The sequence below is a fragment of the Hoplias malabaricus genome, chromosome 14 (genome assembly GCF_029633855.1).
Source record: "Hoplias malabaricus isolate fHopMal1 chromosome 14, fHopMal1.hap1, whole genome shotgun sequence".
NCBI classification, from domain to species: Eukaryota; Metazoa; Chordata; class Actinopteri; order Characiformes; family Erythrinidae; genus Hoplias; species Hoplias malabaricus.
Window position 1 is genome coordinate 13,972,718 of NC_089813.1, and position 14,326 is coordinate 13,987,043.

Sequence of the window (14,326 nt, forward strand, 5' to 3'; positions counted from 1 at the left end):
GGAATATACAATACCTTCTGTTGTTAAGTCTGATGAAGGTGATTATACCTGTGAAGGAAAAGGATCTTCAGACAAACACACAAGCGCATCTTTTACACTGACTGTATCAGGTGAGTAACACCTTTGTTACTTTGTCTGTTCTAGGAGTTATTCATTCATGAATGCATTTTAAATATATAAATCCATGCTTCTCCTCTGTTAGAGCTTCAGGAGATTAGATTTTAGGAGATTATTGAGCTTTGATGATTATTCCACTCCTCCAAAGTTCAGTTTTACATGTTGTTTACATTCTCTGCTTCTCAAAGATCCAAATAAATCCAAACACGTTCAGTGATGTTGAGGTCTGGAATCTGGGGTGGATTTATTATTGACATTTACACATCCTTTCAGACCCATAGCTCACAGCAGGAGAATGGATGTTTTCAGGAGTGTAGATGACATCATTAAGTGTTGTTTATCTGATGGAGACAGTTTTGAAGATTTATCAGGTCCAGCACATTTAAGACATTTTTCTTTTATTATTTAAATGTGTTTGACTCTTTCACAGAACTGTAGCTCGTCTCACAACAGCTGCTTCATGAGCAAAAAATACACTGATCCTCTGAAGTAAAGCTTAGTCTGAGATTATCCTCAGCCACAAAGTGGAAGATAAACAACATTCTGTAGTTGAACTGATACATAAAACAGATGAAGATTGATGTTTAGGTGTTGTAAACTTAACTAAGAAAATGGAAAAAAAAATTTATATGTTAAGTAATTATTGGCATTTTATATTTCATTTATTAATCACAATGCATTAGAATATTGGAGCACAAAAGGAAAAAATGCAATAAACATCAAAATAGTGTAGGGAAACTGCAAAAAAACTTCAAGGACTTGCACTAGGTACTTTCCCACTTTAGTGAAACTTACATCAGATAAACTCTGTTTAGACAAAGAGAAGAAGTAGAAGCAGAAGGGTGAAGAGTGAAAGTGGAGCACAAAAGAGATGGTTGGTGTAGCGCTGGTTCAAAACACAGTGTGTTTTGTGTATGGAAAGAATGTGTGGGAAAGAAATTTACTTTTCCACGGTGGTGCAGCAGGTAGTGTCACAGTCACACAGCTTCAGGGACCTGGAGGTTGTGAGTTCAAGTCCCGCGCTGGGAGAGTGTCTTTGAGGAGTTTGATGTGTTCTCCACTGCGACCCTGAACTGGATAAGCATTTTCAGACAATGAACTGAATAGATGGATGGATGGATGAATAGATGGACAGATGGGTAGATAGATAGATGGTTAGATAAATTGTAAATGAATTGTTTCTGTAGTGCAGTAAACAGAAAATATGAGAACACAGTTACAAACACAGTTACAGGTGTACAGATGAAGTAGGAGATAAAAAATAAAATGAAATATCACAGTAAAATGTATTGCAATAAGTTATTAACATGCTCAGTGATTCTGCGAGGTACAGAGCACAATAATAAAGTCCAGACACAATGGAGAGGAGTGTAATCACTGTTGGAAGAAACAATCTCCTGTTCCGTTCATTACTAAAGCGAAGCTGAATGAGTTGCTGAAGGTGTTCCTCTGTGTGACCAGTAGATCATGGAGGGGGTGTGAGGTGTTTATCCAGAATGAGCTTGTTCAGAGTTCTCCTTCACACCACCACCTCAAAGCCATCCACAGAGCAGCCCAAGACCGAGCCAGCCTTCCTGATCAGCTTGTTGAGTTTGCCTCCCAGCAGACAGCAGCAAAGAAGACTGCACTTGTAACAACCGTCTGATAGAACATTGCCAACATGTGTCTGCACACGTTAAAGGATCTGAGATCCTCAATAAACAGGCTGCTCTTCTCCTTCCTTTACACAGCCTCTGTGTTGTCTCTTCAGTCCAGTCTGTTGTAGAGGAGGACACCCAGGTGTTTGTATGTGTCAAACACTCAACCTCCTGACACATGATGATAACAGGTCTGGTTGTGGTCCCCTTCTTCCTGAAGCCCACCACCATCTTCTAGGTGTAAAAGTAAATGCAGGAGAAATAAACATTTCTACATTCAGCGGATGTTAAGTTAAATGATTTTACTCCAAGTAATTTTGGAGCAGACGCTGTCTCACACCTCCAGGGTCCTGAGGTTGTGGGTTCAGTTCCCACTTCGCCACTGTCTGTGAGGAATGGAATTGAGGACAATTTGCCAACAACTTTTCTCCAATCTGTACATCACCATCAATGCCTTTAAAGCTCTTTCTTCCTTCAGTTTTGTATTGAACAGAGTTTTATTTATGTCTGTGTGACCGGAGCCCTCAACATGAGGCTGGATGCAGACACAGAGTCTGAGACAAGACAGCAAAAGTGCTTTTTTTTTCCAGATTCAGTCAAAACTGGAAAAATATCAAAATTGGAGATACACTGTTTTGTTCTATTATGATAAACATGTAAAAACTGTTTGTGATCTTTAAACAGAGAGATTAACACCTACAGTGAAGGTCCACCCAGCTCAGAGTGTTTACGTCAGACAGAAAGTCACTTTGACATGTGACATAGAAAGTGGAGATTACCAGAATTATGAGTGGTATAAGGGTAATCACCCTCTCCAAATTCGTCAGGAGAATAAATATGAAATGCCTTCTGTTGCTATGTCTGATAAAGGTGTTTACACCTGTAAAGGAAAAGGATCTTCAGACAGAATATACACAAACACCAGCGCCCCTTTAACACTGACTGTATCAGGTGAGTGTGACTCCACTGTTACATTATTTCTATTCTAGGAGTTATTCATTCATGAATGAATTATAAATATTTAAATCTATTCTTCTCCTCTGTTATAGCTTCAGGAGATTAGTTTTTTCAGGAGATTATTGAGCTTTGATTTTTCCACACCTTCAAAATTCAGTTTTACATGTTGTTTACATTCTCTGCTTCTCAAAGATTCACATAATCCCAAACACATTTAGTGATGTTGAGGTCTGGACTCTGGGGTGGATTGATTCCTAACATTTACACATCCTTTCAGACCCATAGCCCACAGCATGAGCATTTTCAGGAGTGTAAATGAAAGCTTATTAATTTTAAAGCAGGTATTGACATTAGTTAACTGTGTATTAATAGATAATACAGGTTCTGATAATGACTTGGTGGTTGTCCTGTTTTTAATTTGGTGGATGGACTACAATGATTTCTTTATTTATGAGTTCATTGATAGTTCTTCATGTATTTTTCATATCATTGCGGTTTGTCTGGAATTTGTTTAAATAATATGGTTTTTATTGCATTTCTGAGTTTAGTCAGTGGTTTGTAATGAAAGGTTGTGTATAGTTTGTGTTTTAGTGCTGAGGGATTTGTTAAATATTCTTTGTAAAGTTTATGCTTTTTTCAGATTTCCTTTATTAAGGTGTTGGTAATCCATAATTAATCTGGGCTCCGTTTTTGTGCTTGGTTTAATGTGGAAAAGCTACATTAACTGCGTAATTTATAGTTTCATTGAGAGTAGAGTTTGCTTTTTGCGCGTTTGTTTCAGTAAGAACATGATTCCGTGACTCATTTATAACATAGTTAATGAATTTAATAATATTTCAGTTGCTAAAGCTCCTAACAGTAATTTTTTATCTGATTTGTGGAAGAACTTTGGGATTATAGCAAATAATGTATTGGAATTTTTTTAAAACAATTTCTGTCACAGCAAAAATGGCATTTCCTATTTCCAGATTCAGTCAAAAATGGAAAAAAATAATATGAGGGGTATATTTCACTGCTGCCTGCAAATAAAACATCAATTTAGGTGTTTAGTTGTGTTGTTTGGGTTATGGCTAAATTTATTTTTAAAATGTATGAAAGATGTGGTGGTTTGGCAGCTGTTAGATCAGGAATTTTACATCAAAAATCTTGACTTTTCCTAGGATCCCTGTGTTTGTCAACATCACGCTCAAATTATCATACGATTCACACAGAGAAAATCAAAAGTCTATGTTATTAGTTCTGTGTCAGTGGACACACCACTGCTGAAATGAGATAAAAGAATAGTGACTGAATAGCTTTGACTGTTCTGAGGTCGGACTGCGGCCTCAGTCCCGGTTTTTAACACTGTTTAACAGCAGAAATGCCCAGACTCTCTCTTGGTTATTAATGCAACACAATACACTCAGAAAATATTTGTAAAGATTAAAAGAACAGCTGATGATGATTATTACACCAACAGCACATAGCGGGTGACAGCAGTCCTCCACACAGCAGATTAGGGCTCAGTAAATCAGAGTAATTGTGTAGGAGTCTTAACAGTGCATTCACCTACTTTATCTTTAAAATGTACAACCTTATTTTCTTAAGAGTTTGGACACAGAATGTACTTTAAACAACATTACAGTGATGTGCCAATCATTTAAATCCCATTTTTAATTGGAAATTTGACAAAAGGAAGACAAATGTTTAAACTGTGATTTTTTGTTTTATATCTGTGCGCTGATAACAAGCCAGATTTTCCCTCTGCTCTTCAGCCCGGATAACACACCTTCCATGATTTTAAAAGGAATTTTAATATGTTTAACTACAGGAATGTTTTAAATTTGCCTTTGTTTTACATGGCTTTATATTTTTCATGGCCATGTCACACCATGTTCTGGAGCATGTTGCTTGCATCAAACTAAAAAACAAATGAGATATTTTACTTTCAGTATTTGACATGTTGTCATTGTAATTCATTCATTATCTGTAACCGCTTATCCAATTCTAGGGTCGCGGGGGTCCAGAGCCTACCTGGAATCATTGGGCGCAAGGCGGGAATACACCCTGGAGGGGACGCCAGTCCTTCACAAGGCAACACAGACACACACACACCTACGGACACTTTCGAGTCACCAATCCACCTGCAACGTGTGTTTTTGGACTGTGGGAGGAAACCGGAGCACCCGGAGGAAACCCACGCGGACACGGGGAGAACACACCAACTCCTCACAGACAGTCACCCGGAGCGGGAATCAAACCCACAACCTCCAGGCCCCTGGAGCTGTGTGACTGCGACACTACCTGCTGCGCCACCGTGCCGCCTGTCATTGTAATATATGGTTTAAACTGCATTCTGTTTGTATTTACATAACATAAAGTACCCCACCTGTTTGGAAATGGGGTTGTGTCTAAAGCCCATAATATGATTAAAAGGTAAATTGCTCTGGATACGAGCATCTGCCTAAAGCCATAAATGTAAAGGATTATAAAGGTTTATAAAACACAGTGCAGAAGTTTTACATTTCAATTTAAGGGGAGTGTGACCTGCAGCTGTAATTAAAGCTAATCCTAATTTTAACAGTTCAGAAAAATCACATATCAGAGGAAAAGAAACATTCAGGGTCAGCACAGTCTTTTAGGATGAAAGAGAAACTAATTATATTATTAGTAATTAGTAGTTATTTTACAAATTATTATAAATTGCTTATAACAGTTGTGACTGTTTACAGTTGTATGCAGCAGTTTGGAAACCCTCTGCTCAATCCACTAATGAAAATAAATCTTCTAGTGCATATATTCCATTTATTTATTAATTTTATTTATATTGTGGTACACTCAGAGATGGGTATTGAGACACAGCCATGCTGTACCAAGCAAAGATTTATTAAGTGCTTGAAAAAGCTTAAAAATGCATACAAGTGAACAGGCTGTGTTGCCAGATTCAGGGGCACGCCAGCATACACCCTTTCTCTGATGGTGAGCCCCCAAACCACAACACATCTCATTACACACCAAGTCATAACACATGAAGACATAAAAGAAAGCCCTCCCTGATATGAACAACCGCAACCTGCAACATAAACCCCAAAATTAGTCCTAAAGCTATAAACCAGTGCATGCTGGGAGTGCTCCTGTGAGGCAACAACCCAGTGCCACTACAATATATAGTTTAAATCCTGTAATGGTTTAATAAAATGTGCTGAGAAATATAATGCATGGTTCAAAGCAGCTGTGCCATCTTCTGTGCAGAGACACAACGTTTTGTTCCTACTGTGATTATATACATTACAAAGGTACTTGTGATCTTTGAACAGCGAGACCAGCAGCTGCAGTAAAAGTCCAGGCAGAGTGTGGAGTCCTCAGAGTGAGATTCACTCTGATATGTTCCATAAAACTCTCATCCCCAGAAACCAATTCTTTAGAAACTGATAATTCTGCTAATACTTTTATTCATTATTAAATTAATTAAATTCCAGACAAAACAACAGCTAAATTATCAATGTTTACTACAGGCTTTAGGAATGTATCTGTGATTAGTTTGGTGTGTTCTCCTTGTGTCCACATAGGTTTCCTCCCACAGTTCAATAACAAACATTTGGTAGGTGGAGTGCCTGTGCAAAGTGTCCATAAGTGTGAGTGTGTGTGTTTGTGTTGCCCTTTGATGGACTGGCGCACCATCCAGGGTGTGTTCCTGTCTTTCGCCCAGTGATTATTGGTAGATTCTGGACCCACAATGACCCTAAACTGGCGTGTCTTCTGTAAAAAAATCTAGGTAAAATTATATAATCAATTATAACTATTACAATTATTGTACTTGGAGGAGAAAAATCTGCTTTTTTTGTTGAAAACTTGCAAACGCAAATTAATTTTGCATTTTCCTATTTTTATGTAAAAAAATCACATTTCCAATATTTTACATCTAACAAGTAAATAGTTACTTTGCACTAAAATATTTGACCCATGAAGAGGAATGATGTTATATTTAACAATGTCATCTGATCAGAGCCAATGTTTGAAGAAAACTGTAGATTGTATTTCATTATTTTATATCAACAGAATATAAACCCAGACTGAGAGTGGAGTCTCAGAGCACAGTCTTTACTGGAGACACAGTTACTCTGAGCTGTGAGCTGCCACAGTCGACTGGATGGTTTTTCTGGATAAAAGAATCTCAGTATTTACACCCTCGCCAGATTCCTGCACCGAGTCACACCAACACAGTGAGTGTAACAGTGACTACTGCAGGAGAAACAGAGTTCCAGTGTGCAGTGCGCTTACAAGGTCACAGTTCTGATTACTACAGTGATCCTGTCAAGATTGAAGTCAGAGGTATGTATTGACTGCTACTGATTTCTTTTTTTTTACTAAAAACCTGAGTTCAGAACTGTGTGTGATATAAGAATGACACCCCCCTCAGTGACTGCCCACAGTGACCGGACAAACAAACCTCTGAAGTTAATCTGTATCATGCAGGTGTTTATAACTGTAAAAGACATATCGGACTGAGCACACACACACACACACACACACATACACACACACTCTCCAGTTAGGCTGTTACACTAAATGTATCAGGTGTGTTTGATGCCTGATATTAATCGAGAATTGCATTATAGAAATATAAATGTTTTATATTATCAGGTCCAGAACATTTTTCGACTTTTTTTTATCACATAAATATTTAATTGTTTGACTCTCCCATTTTTAAGAACATGTCTGTCTTTTTCACAGCACCACAGTTCATCTCATTACAGCTGCTTCATGAGCAAAAAATGCATTGTGATTTTATTTAGTTTTATTTATTAAGGAGATGCAGTTTTGTAAACAGAAGCTGCCATTTTATAACATTTTGCCTTACAGACACTCTTTAGAATCCCAAAGTCAAGACTTAAAGGGTTTAGGAGCTGGTTTATACTTCAGTGAGGTGGGAAATTTAATAAAATATTCAGCTGTTTAGGGGCGGCACTATGGTGCAGCAGGTAGTGTCACAGTCACACAGCTCCATGGACCTGGAGGTTGTGGGTTCGAGTCCTGCTCTGGGTGACTGTCTGAGAGGAGTGTGGTGTGTTCTCCCTGTGTCCGCATGGGTTTCCTCCAGGTGCTCTGGTTTCCTCTCACAGTCCAAAAATACATGTTGGTAGGTGCATTGGTGACTCAAAAGTGTCCGTGTGTGTGTCGCCTTGTGTAGGGCTGGCACCCCCTCCAGGCTGTATTCCTGCATTGAGCCCAGTGATTCTGGGTAGGCTCTGGACCCACTGTGATCCTAAACAGACTAAGCGGTTACAGACAATGACTGAACTGTTTAGATTTGCTCATATGTAGTAACATGGTTTTGTATGAAGGGAATCTCTGGTGTGGTTTTTAAGTGTATTGTACTGTGTTGTTGTAAAATATGTTGTAAGATGTTTGTAGATGTCTGTGCTTGTGTTAGTTTGTGAAATGACCCTAACTCTCAGTTCCTTCTTTGTTTTTGGAGCCACTGTGATGTAACACAAACCTCAGAGGACTCTGACAGTAAAGTGTATCGTCTCGTATTTTCTCGTAATTTCAGTGTTTAAATTACAGTGGAATTCGGAAGCACAAGGTGTGTATGTGTGTGTTGGAATACAGACTGATGCATGAAAAAAGTTCTCAAATAAAACGGGGCTGCTGCAGCAAAATTTGGGAACCACTGGTTTAAGTTTATTAACAGCCACAAAGTGGAAAATACCAATAAGAGGAAGAGTTCAGGTTGAAGAGGGAAAATATCTCGTCCACAAACTGGATCAGTAGTATATAAGACTTAACAAACAGATACTGAATCAAATAGACTCCAGTTCTGTCTTTCACTCAGGACAGTATGAGTGTGTATATTTATTTTTAAAATGCAAAAGGAACAAATATTGTCCTAATTTACCAGTGATTTATTTGTTTATAGCATCTCAATAAACACAATGAAGGGTCCATAGAGTGAACTGGGTCCATTTGCAGGTTTGTTCTAACACTGTATTCTGACAAAATATCAGATATTTAACTGACTTAATCATTTCATATCAGCAGTAAAACCCAGACTGAGAGTGGAGTCTCAGAGCACAGTCTTTACTGGAGACACAGTTACTCTGAGCTGTGAGCTGCCACAGTCGACTGGATGGGAGTTTTTCTGGTTAAAAGACTCTCAGTATTTGAACCCTCCTCTGATTCCTGCACCGAGTCACACCAACACAGTGAGTGTAACAGTGACTACTGCAGGAGAAACACAGTTCCAGTGTGCAGCGCACTTGCAAGGTCACAGTTCTGATTACTTCAGTGATCCAGTCAAGATTTCTTCTTTACTAAAAACCTGAGAGAACTGTGTGGTATAAGAATGATATCCTCCTCAGTGAATCTCCACAGTGACCAGACAAACAAACCTCTGAAGTTAATCTGTATCATGCAGGTGTTTATAACTGTAAAAGACATATCGGGCTGAGCACACACATACACACACACACACACACACACACACACACTCTCTCCAGTTAGGCTGTTACACTAAATGTATCAGGTGTGTTTGATGTCTGTATTACATTGTTTATATTATGAATTATTGATCTAGAAGTGCATTATAGAAATATAAATCTTTTCTTTGCCTATATTATAGCTTCAGGAGATTAGTTTTTTAGTTGTTGTTACTCCGGGCTCAGCACTGCAGAAAATGCACTATATACGTTTTGGAGGAGGGTAGACAACCACTCCCCCTCTGATCTCTGTAAAGTGCTGTAAAAATGAATAACACTAGGGGGAGCCCCAGGAGCAAAAACCCAGATCTTACCTAGTGGTTCTTTAAGTGTTGTTTATCTGATGGAGACAGCTCCAGAACAATTTTAGACTTTTTTTTATCACATAAATATTTAATTGTTTAACTCTCCATTTTTTAAGCACATTTCTGACTTTTTCACAGCACCACAGTTCATCTCATTACAGCTGCTTCATGAGCAAAACATACACTGATCCATTGAAGTAAAGCTTGTGATTTTATTTAGTTTTGTTTATTACGGAGATGCAGTTTTGTAAACAGAAGCTAGCCGTCTCCGGACTTTGGAGGCATTTCCACCTTAAATGATCTGAAACAGCAAAACCATGGAGCAGGAATAGAGTAATCCTCATTTCTGTTTGTGGCATTCAACGTTTGGAGTTCTTTTCGTTGTCTTAAAGAACACCAGATGCCTCTGCTATGAGCAGGGAGAGAGAGACCCAGGTAACAGACTGAGACTGAGGTTTATTTAACACTGGTGCTTCATAAACACAAGACCGGTTTCGAGCACAGACTGGAAAGTTAGCAGATGGTGAGCAACAACGTTTGATTAAAAAACAAAGTATTTTTGTGATTACAATCCTGAATTACGGTTTTAAGAAGCTGATGTTGTGCTTTCTGTAGTTTGCATGTCGTTTAATATGTCTGTTCACGGTATAATGAAGCCATGACAGGACGCTCAGTCTCTGTCAGAGTATACTTTCAAATGGTCATTGCAGCACTAGCTCACTCTCACTTAATACATAGAGTTGCGTTTGAATACAGAGTTCAGCAAATTAGAGGACACTGCACACCATGAAATCAGAGGCAATGATTTGTCCGTTTACTGAACATTTAACCTTTTTCGTATTATGTTAGCATTCCATACTTAATATATCCAAATGCATTTTTTCATAATATTGTATAGGAACACCTAGTTACATTTGTTTTTATTTTTAATCTCTCTGGTTTCCTGCTAAGTTTAAAAAAATCTATTTCCCAATAGCATTTTCTCTATTAGCGCCATATACCTGATGGTTTCTGTTAAAGTAGACCATTCAGATCACTCTTAATTTTTACTGCTGATGTTATTTCTGTGTCAGAAACTGTTATATTCACTGTTTAATTGCACTAATTTCTGTAAATTAGCCGATATGGCTCCCAGTTTACTTTTTTCTGTGAATCTGAATTGTAAAACCAAATTCATGCATGACTTGAGGGCACTACTATAAACAATATAATTAGACCTTTTGAAAAGCAAGAAAAATTGAATTTCCAATCATTTCTATAAAAATGTTCTGACCGGTGTTTGCTCACTGTCTACAGTCTGGTTTAAGTTATTTGACTGTACAGCAAGGTTATGTCTGTTTATATTTTATGTACATAATGTATTTGAAATACAAGATATATTTTGTTTACAATTATACCTGATCAATCTAATTAGGATTCAGGATGCAACTGCAAATAGATTAATAGCTATTAGTTTTAACTTCATATATCACCAAACCAAAATGAACATTTCTGAATGAACTAAAACAAACACTAAAACATTACACTTGCTTATGAAGTTAAAACTAATATTCATCTATTTGCAGGTGCATGCTGAATCCTAATTTAATTGATCTGGTATAAGATGAGTGCAGTCTCAAACCCTGATGTGATTTAAGTGCACCAACAAATTTTGACCTTGCATCACATCCCCAAGAAATATTCTGCCTGTGATCCTTGTTGTAGTTGCATCAATTTTCAATTTTTGTATGGCTAAATTTTGCAAGAGTTGAATAAATGTTTACCTGGTATTATTTTTATGCATATTGATCTGTTGAATCAAACATGGCACAAAAAGGACATATTAAGTAGATTTAAAATAAAAAAATTATGGCAACAAAGTGAAACGTGATATTATTGAATAGATATAAAGTTACAATAATTAGTAAATAGAAACACGCTTTCTCCAGATATTTAGTACATGCTACTCAATTTTTGCAAGATATTTAGTAAATGTAAATTAATACTTGCAAGATATTTAATAAATATTAATTAATTTTCCTTGTGAAATTAATTTGTGTTTACTAAATATTTATGAGCTATATTAATTCATATGTAGGCATGTTATTACTAAATCCAACACATTTTAATTGTGCATTTTATGCATGTTAACATTTTACATTTTAACATTTACATACTTTTCTTGCTTAAATTTAGTTAATTTATTCAATGAATGTTAATTAAAAGTTTGAAAATTAGAATCTACTCATTAATATGTGTCACTTTGTTGCCATAATTTTTTTTCTGTAACTAATGAGTCACATTTTTTACAGTGTAGGGGTGGCACGGTGGCGCAGCAGGTAGTGTCACAGTCACACAGCTCCAGGGACCTGGAGGTTGTGAGTTCAAGTCCTGCTCCAGGTGACTGTGGTGTGTTCTCCCTGTGTCCCCCTCCCGCCTCCCACAGTCCAAAGACACATGTTGGTAGGTGGATTGGTGACTCAAAATTGTCTGTGTCGCCTTGTGAAGGACTGGACTGGCACCCCCTCCAGGCTGTATTCCTGCCTTGAGCCCAGTTATTCTGGGTAGGCTCTAGACCCACCGTGACCCTAAACCGACTAAGCGATTACAGACAATGAATGAATTAACTGTTTACATTTGTCCATATGTAGTAACATTGTTTTGTGTGAAGGGAATCTCTGGTATATTTGTAGATGTCTGTGTCTGTGTTTGTGAAATGACCCTCACTCTCAGTTCCTTGTTTTGTTATTGAAGCCACTGTGATGTAAGACAAACCTCAGAGGAATCTGACAGTAAAGTGTATCGTCTCGTATGGATTTCAGTGTTTAAATTAGAGTGGAATTCGGAAGCACAAGGTGTGTCTGTGTGTGTTGGAGTGCAGACTGATGCATGAAAAAAGTTATCTTCTAAAACATGGGGCTGCTGCAGCAAAATTTGGGAACCACTGGTCTAAGTTTATCAACAGCCACAAAGTGGAAAATACCAATAAGAGGAAGAGTTTAGGTTGAAGAGGGAAAATATCTCATCCACAAACTGGATCAATAGTGTATAAGACTTAACAAACAGATATTGAATCAAATAGACTCCAGTTCTCTCTTTCACACAGGACAGTATGAGTGTGTATATTCATTTATTCATATTTAAAATGTAAAAGGATATATTTACTGGATATATATATATATATATATATATATATATATATATATATATATATATATATATATATATATATATATATATATAATGTAGGACCCATTGTTGAGCCTTATGGAACGCCTTTCAGTGTGCTGCAGTGATCCAGTCAGAATTATAGTCATGTGATGACCTCATGTGATTATAATATTTAAATTATATAATTTCTCTCAGAAGGAAAACTTTTATTTAAAAAACAATAGCTTTTCAGGAGAATGAAAATATTTATGTTTATTTTTTGAAGAGGATTTTAACTAGCCCTGTGAAGGACTGGCGTCCCCTCCAGGGTGTATTCCCGCCTTGCGCCTGATGATTCCAGGTAGGCTCTGGACCCCCCGCGACCCTAAATTGGATAAGCGGTTACAGATAATGGATGGATGGATGGATGGATTTTAACTATTTTTGTGTTCTTTGTCAAGAAATTCTCTGAAAACCAAAAGTGAAGTTGGTATTTCTAGAATCAGTGAAAAAGTGAGAAACAGCAGTAATAGAGATACAAGCTTTTGTTCTGTAATGAAAAACATTTCTAAAGTATTTGTGATCTTTGAACAGAGAGACCAAAGCCTACGGTGAATGTCCTTCCAGCTCAGAGTGTTTTCTTCGGCGAGAGCGTCACTCTGACATGTGAAATACAAAGTACATATCCCTGGAGTTATGAGTGGAAAAAGGCCGGTGTCCAGCTCCGTGGATCTCAGCGACTGAATCAGTACCTCATCTCTAGAGTTGATTGGTCTCATGCAGGTGATTATACCTGTAAAGGAACATACTCAGACCGAATATACACACACACCAGTGACTCTGTTAGACTGAGTGTATCAGGTGAGTGTGACACATTTATTACATTAAGTCTGTTATTAGAGTTATTAATCTAGTAATATCTTATAAAAATAACACCTTTATTTTCCTCTGTCACAGCTTTAGAGGAGTAGTTTTCTTTTGTTCATGAGATTATTGAGCCTTGAATTTTCCACACCTTCAAAAAAGATCCAAATAATCTCAAACCCATTTCATGTAGATAAAAGCTTTGAGTGTTGTTGATCTGTTGGGGGCAATTGTTGTGGTAGATCAGGTCCAGCTCAAGTTTCTATTACTGTTATGATTTATTATTATTAATATATTAACAAGGGGCTATAATCATCATAAATGTATATAAATGGAAAATAACAAACAAACCGATAAAATATAAGACATTTGCTATATAATAAAATGTACAGCAGCAAGTTATTAATAGACAAAATGTTCAAATACAAACAGCAGAAAAGCATCAGGTTTTGTAGGTATGGTGGTGATTGAGTGATGAGGATTGTGTAAACGAGTGTGAAACTGGGTATAGTGCTGCAAGTGTTTAAAGAGGAACAGTGATGTGTTCTAAATGGGGCATTTGTAACAAAACCGAGAGCAGAATGGTACAGAGCATCAAGCTTCTGAATAGAACTTTTGCCCTCTGATCTATCAACAGTATCACTGCAATCAAACAGAGGGAGTATAGTCAACTGCACCAAAGCATGTTTAACAGCATGAGTGAAGGAGGTGAAGTTTAGCCTTGACCTTAAATTATAACTTTGGAATATGTTGAGACAATGATAATTATCTCTCTTAACAAACACCTAGATATTTGTAAGTTGTAACCTGTTCTATGATATCTCCCTCTGTGGTAGTGTATATGAAGGTGGGTTCAGTT

General features: G+C 37.3%; 1 protein-coding gene across 1 annotated transcript in view; it reads left to right on the top strand.

Annotated features, from left to right (window-relative positions):
- Window positions 1-14,326, top strand: part of LOC136666293 (carcinoembryonic antigen-related cell adhesion molecule 5-like) — a 138,130-nt gene that overhangs the window by 103,035 nt on the left and 20,769 nt on the right. Inside the window, exons 5-6 of the mRNA XM_066644391.1 lie at window positions 6,750-7,022; window positions 13,198-13,464. Coding sequence (XP_066500488.1) covers window positions 6,750-7,022; window positions 13,198-13,464 — 540 coding nt within the window. The remainder of the gene's footprint in view (window positions 1-6,749; window positions 7,023-13,197; window positions 13,465-14,326) is intronic.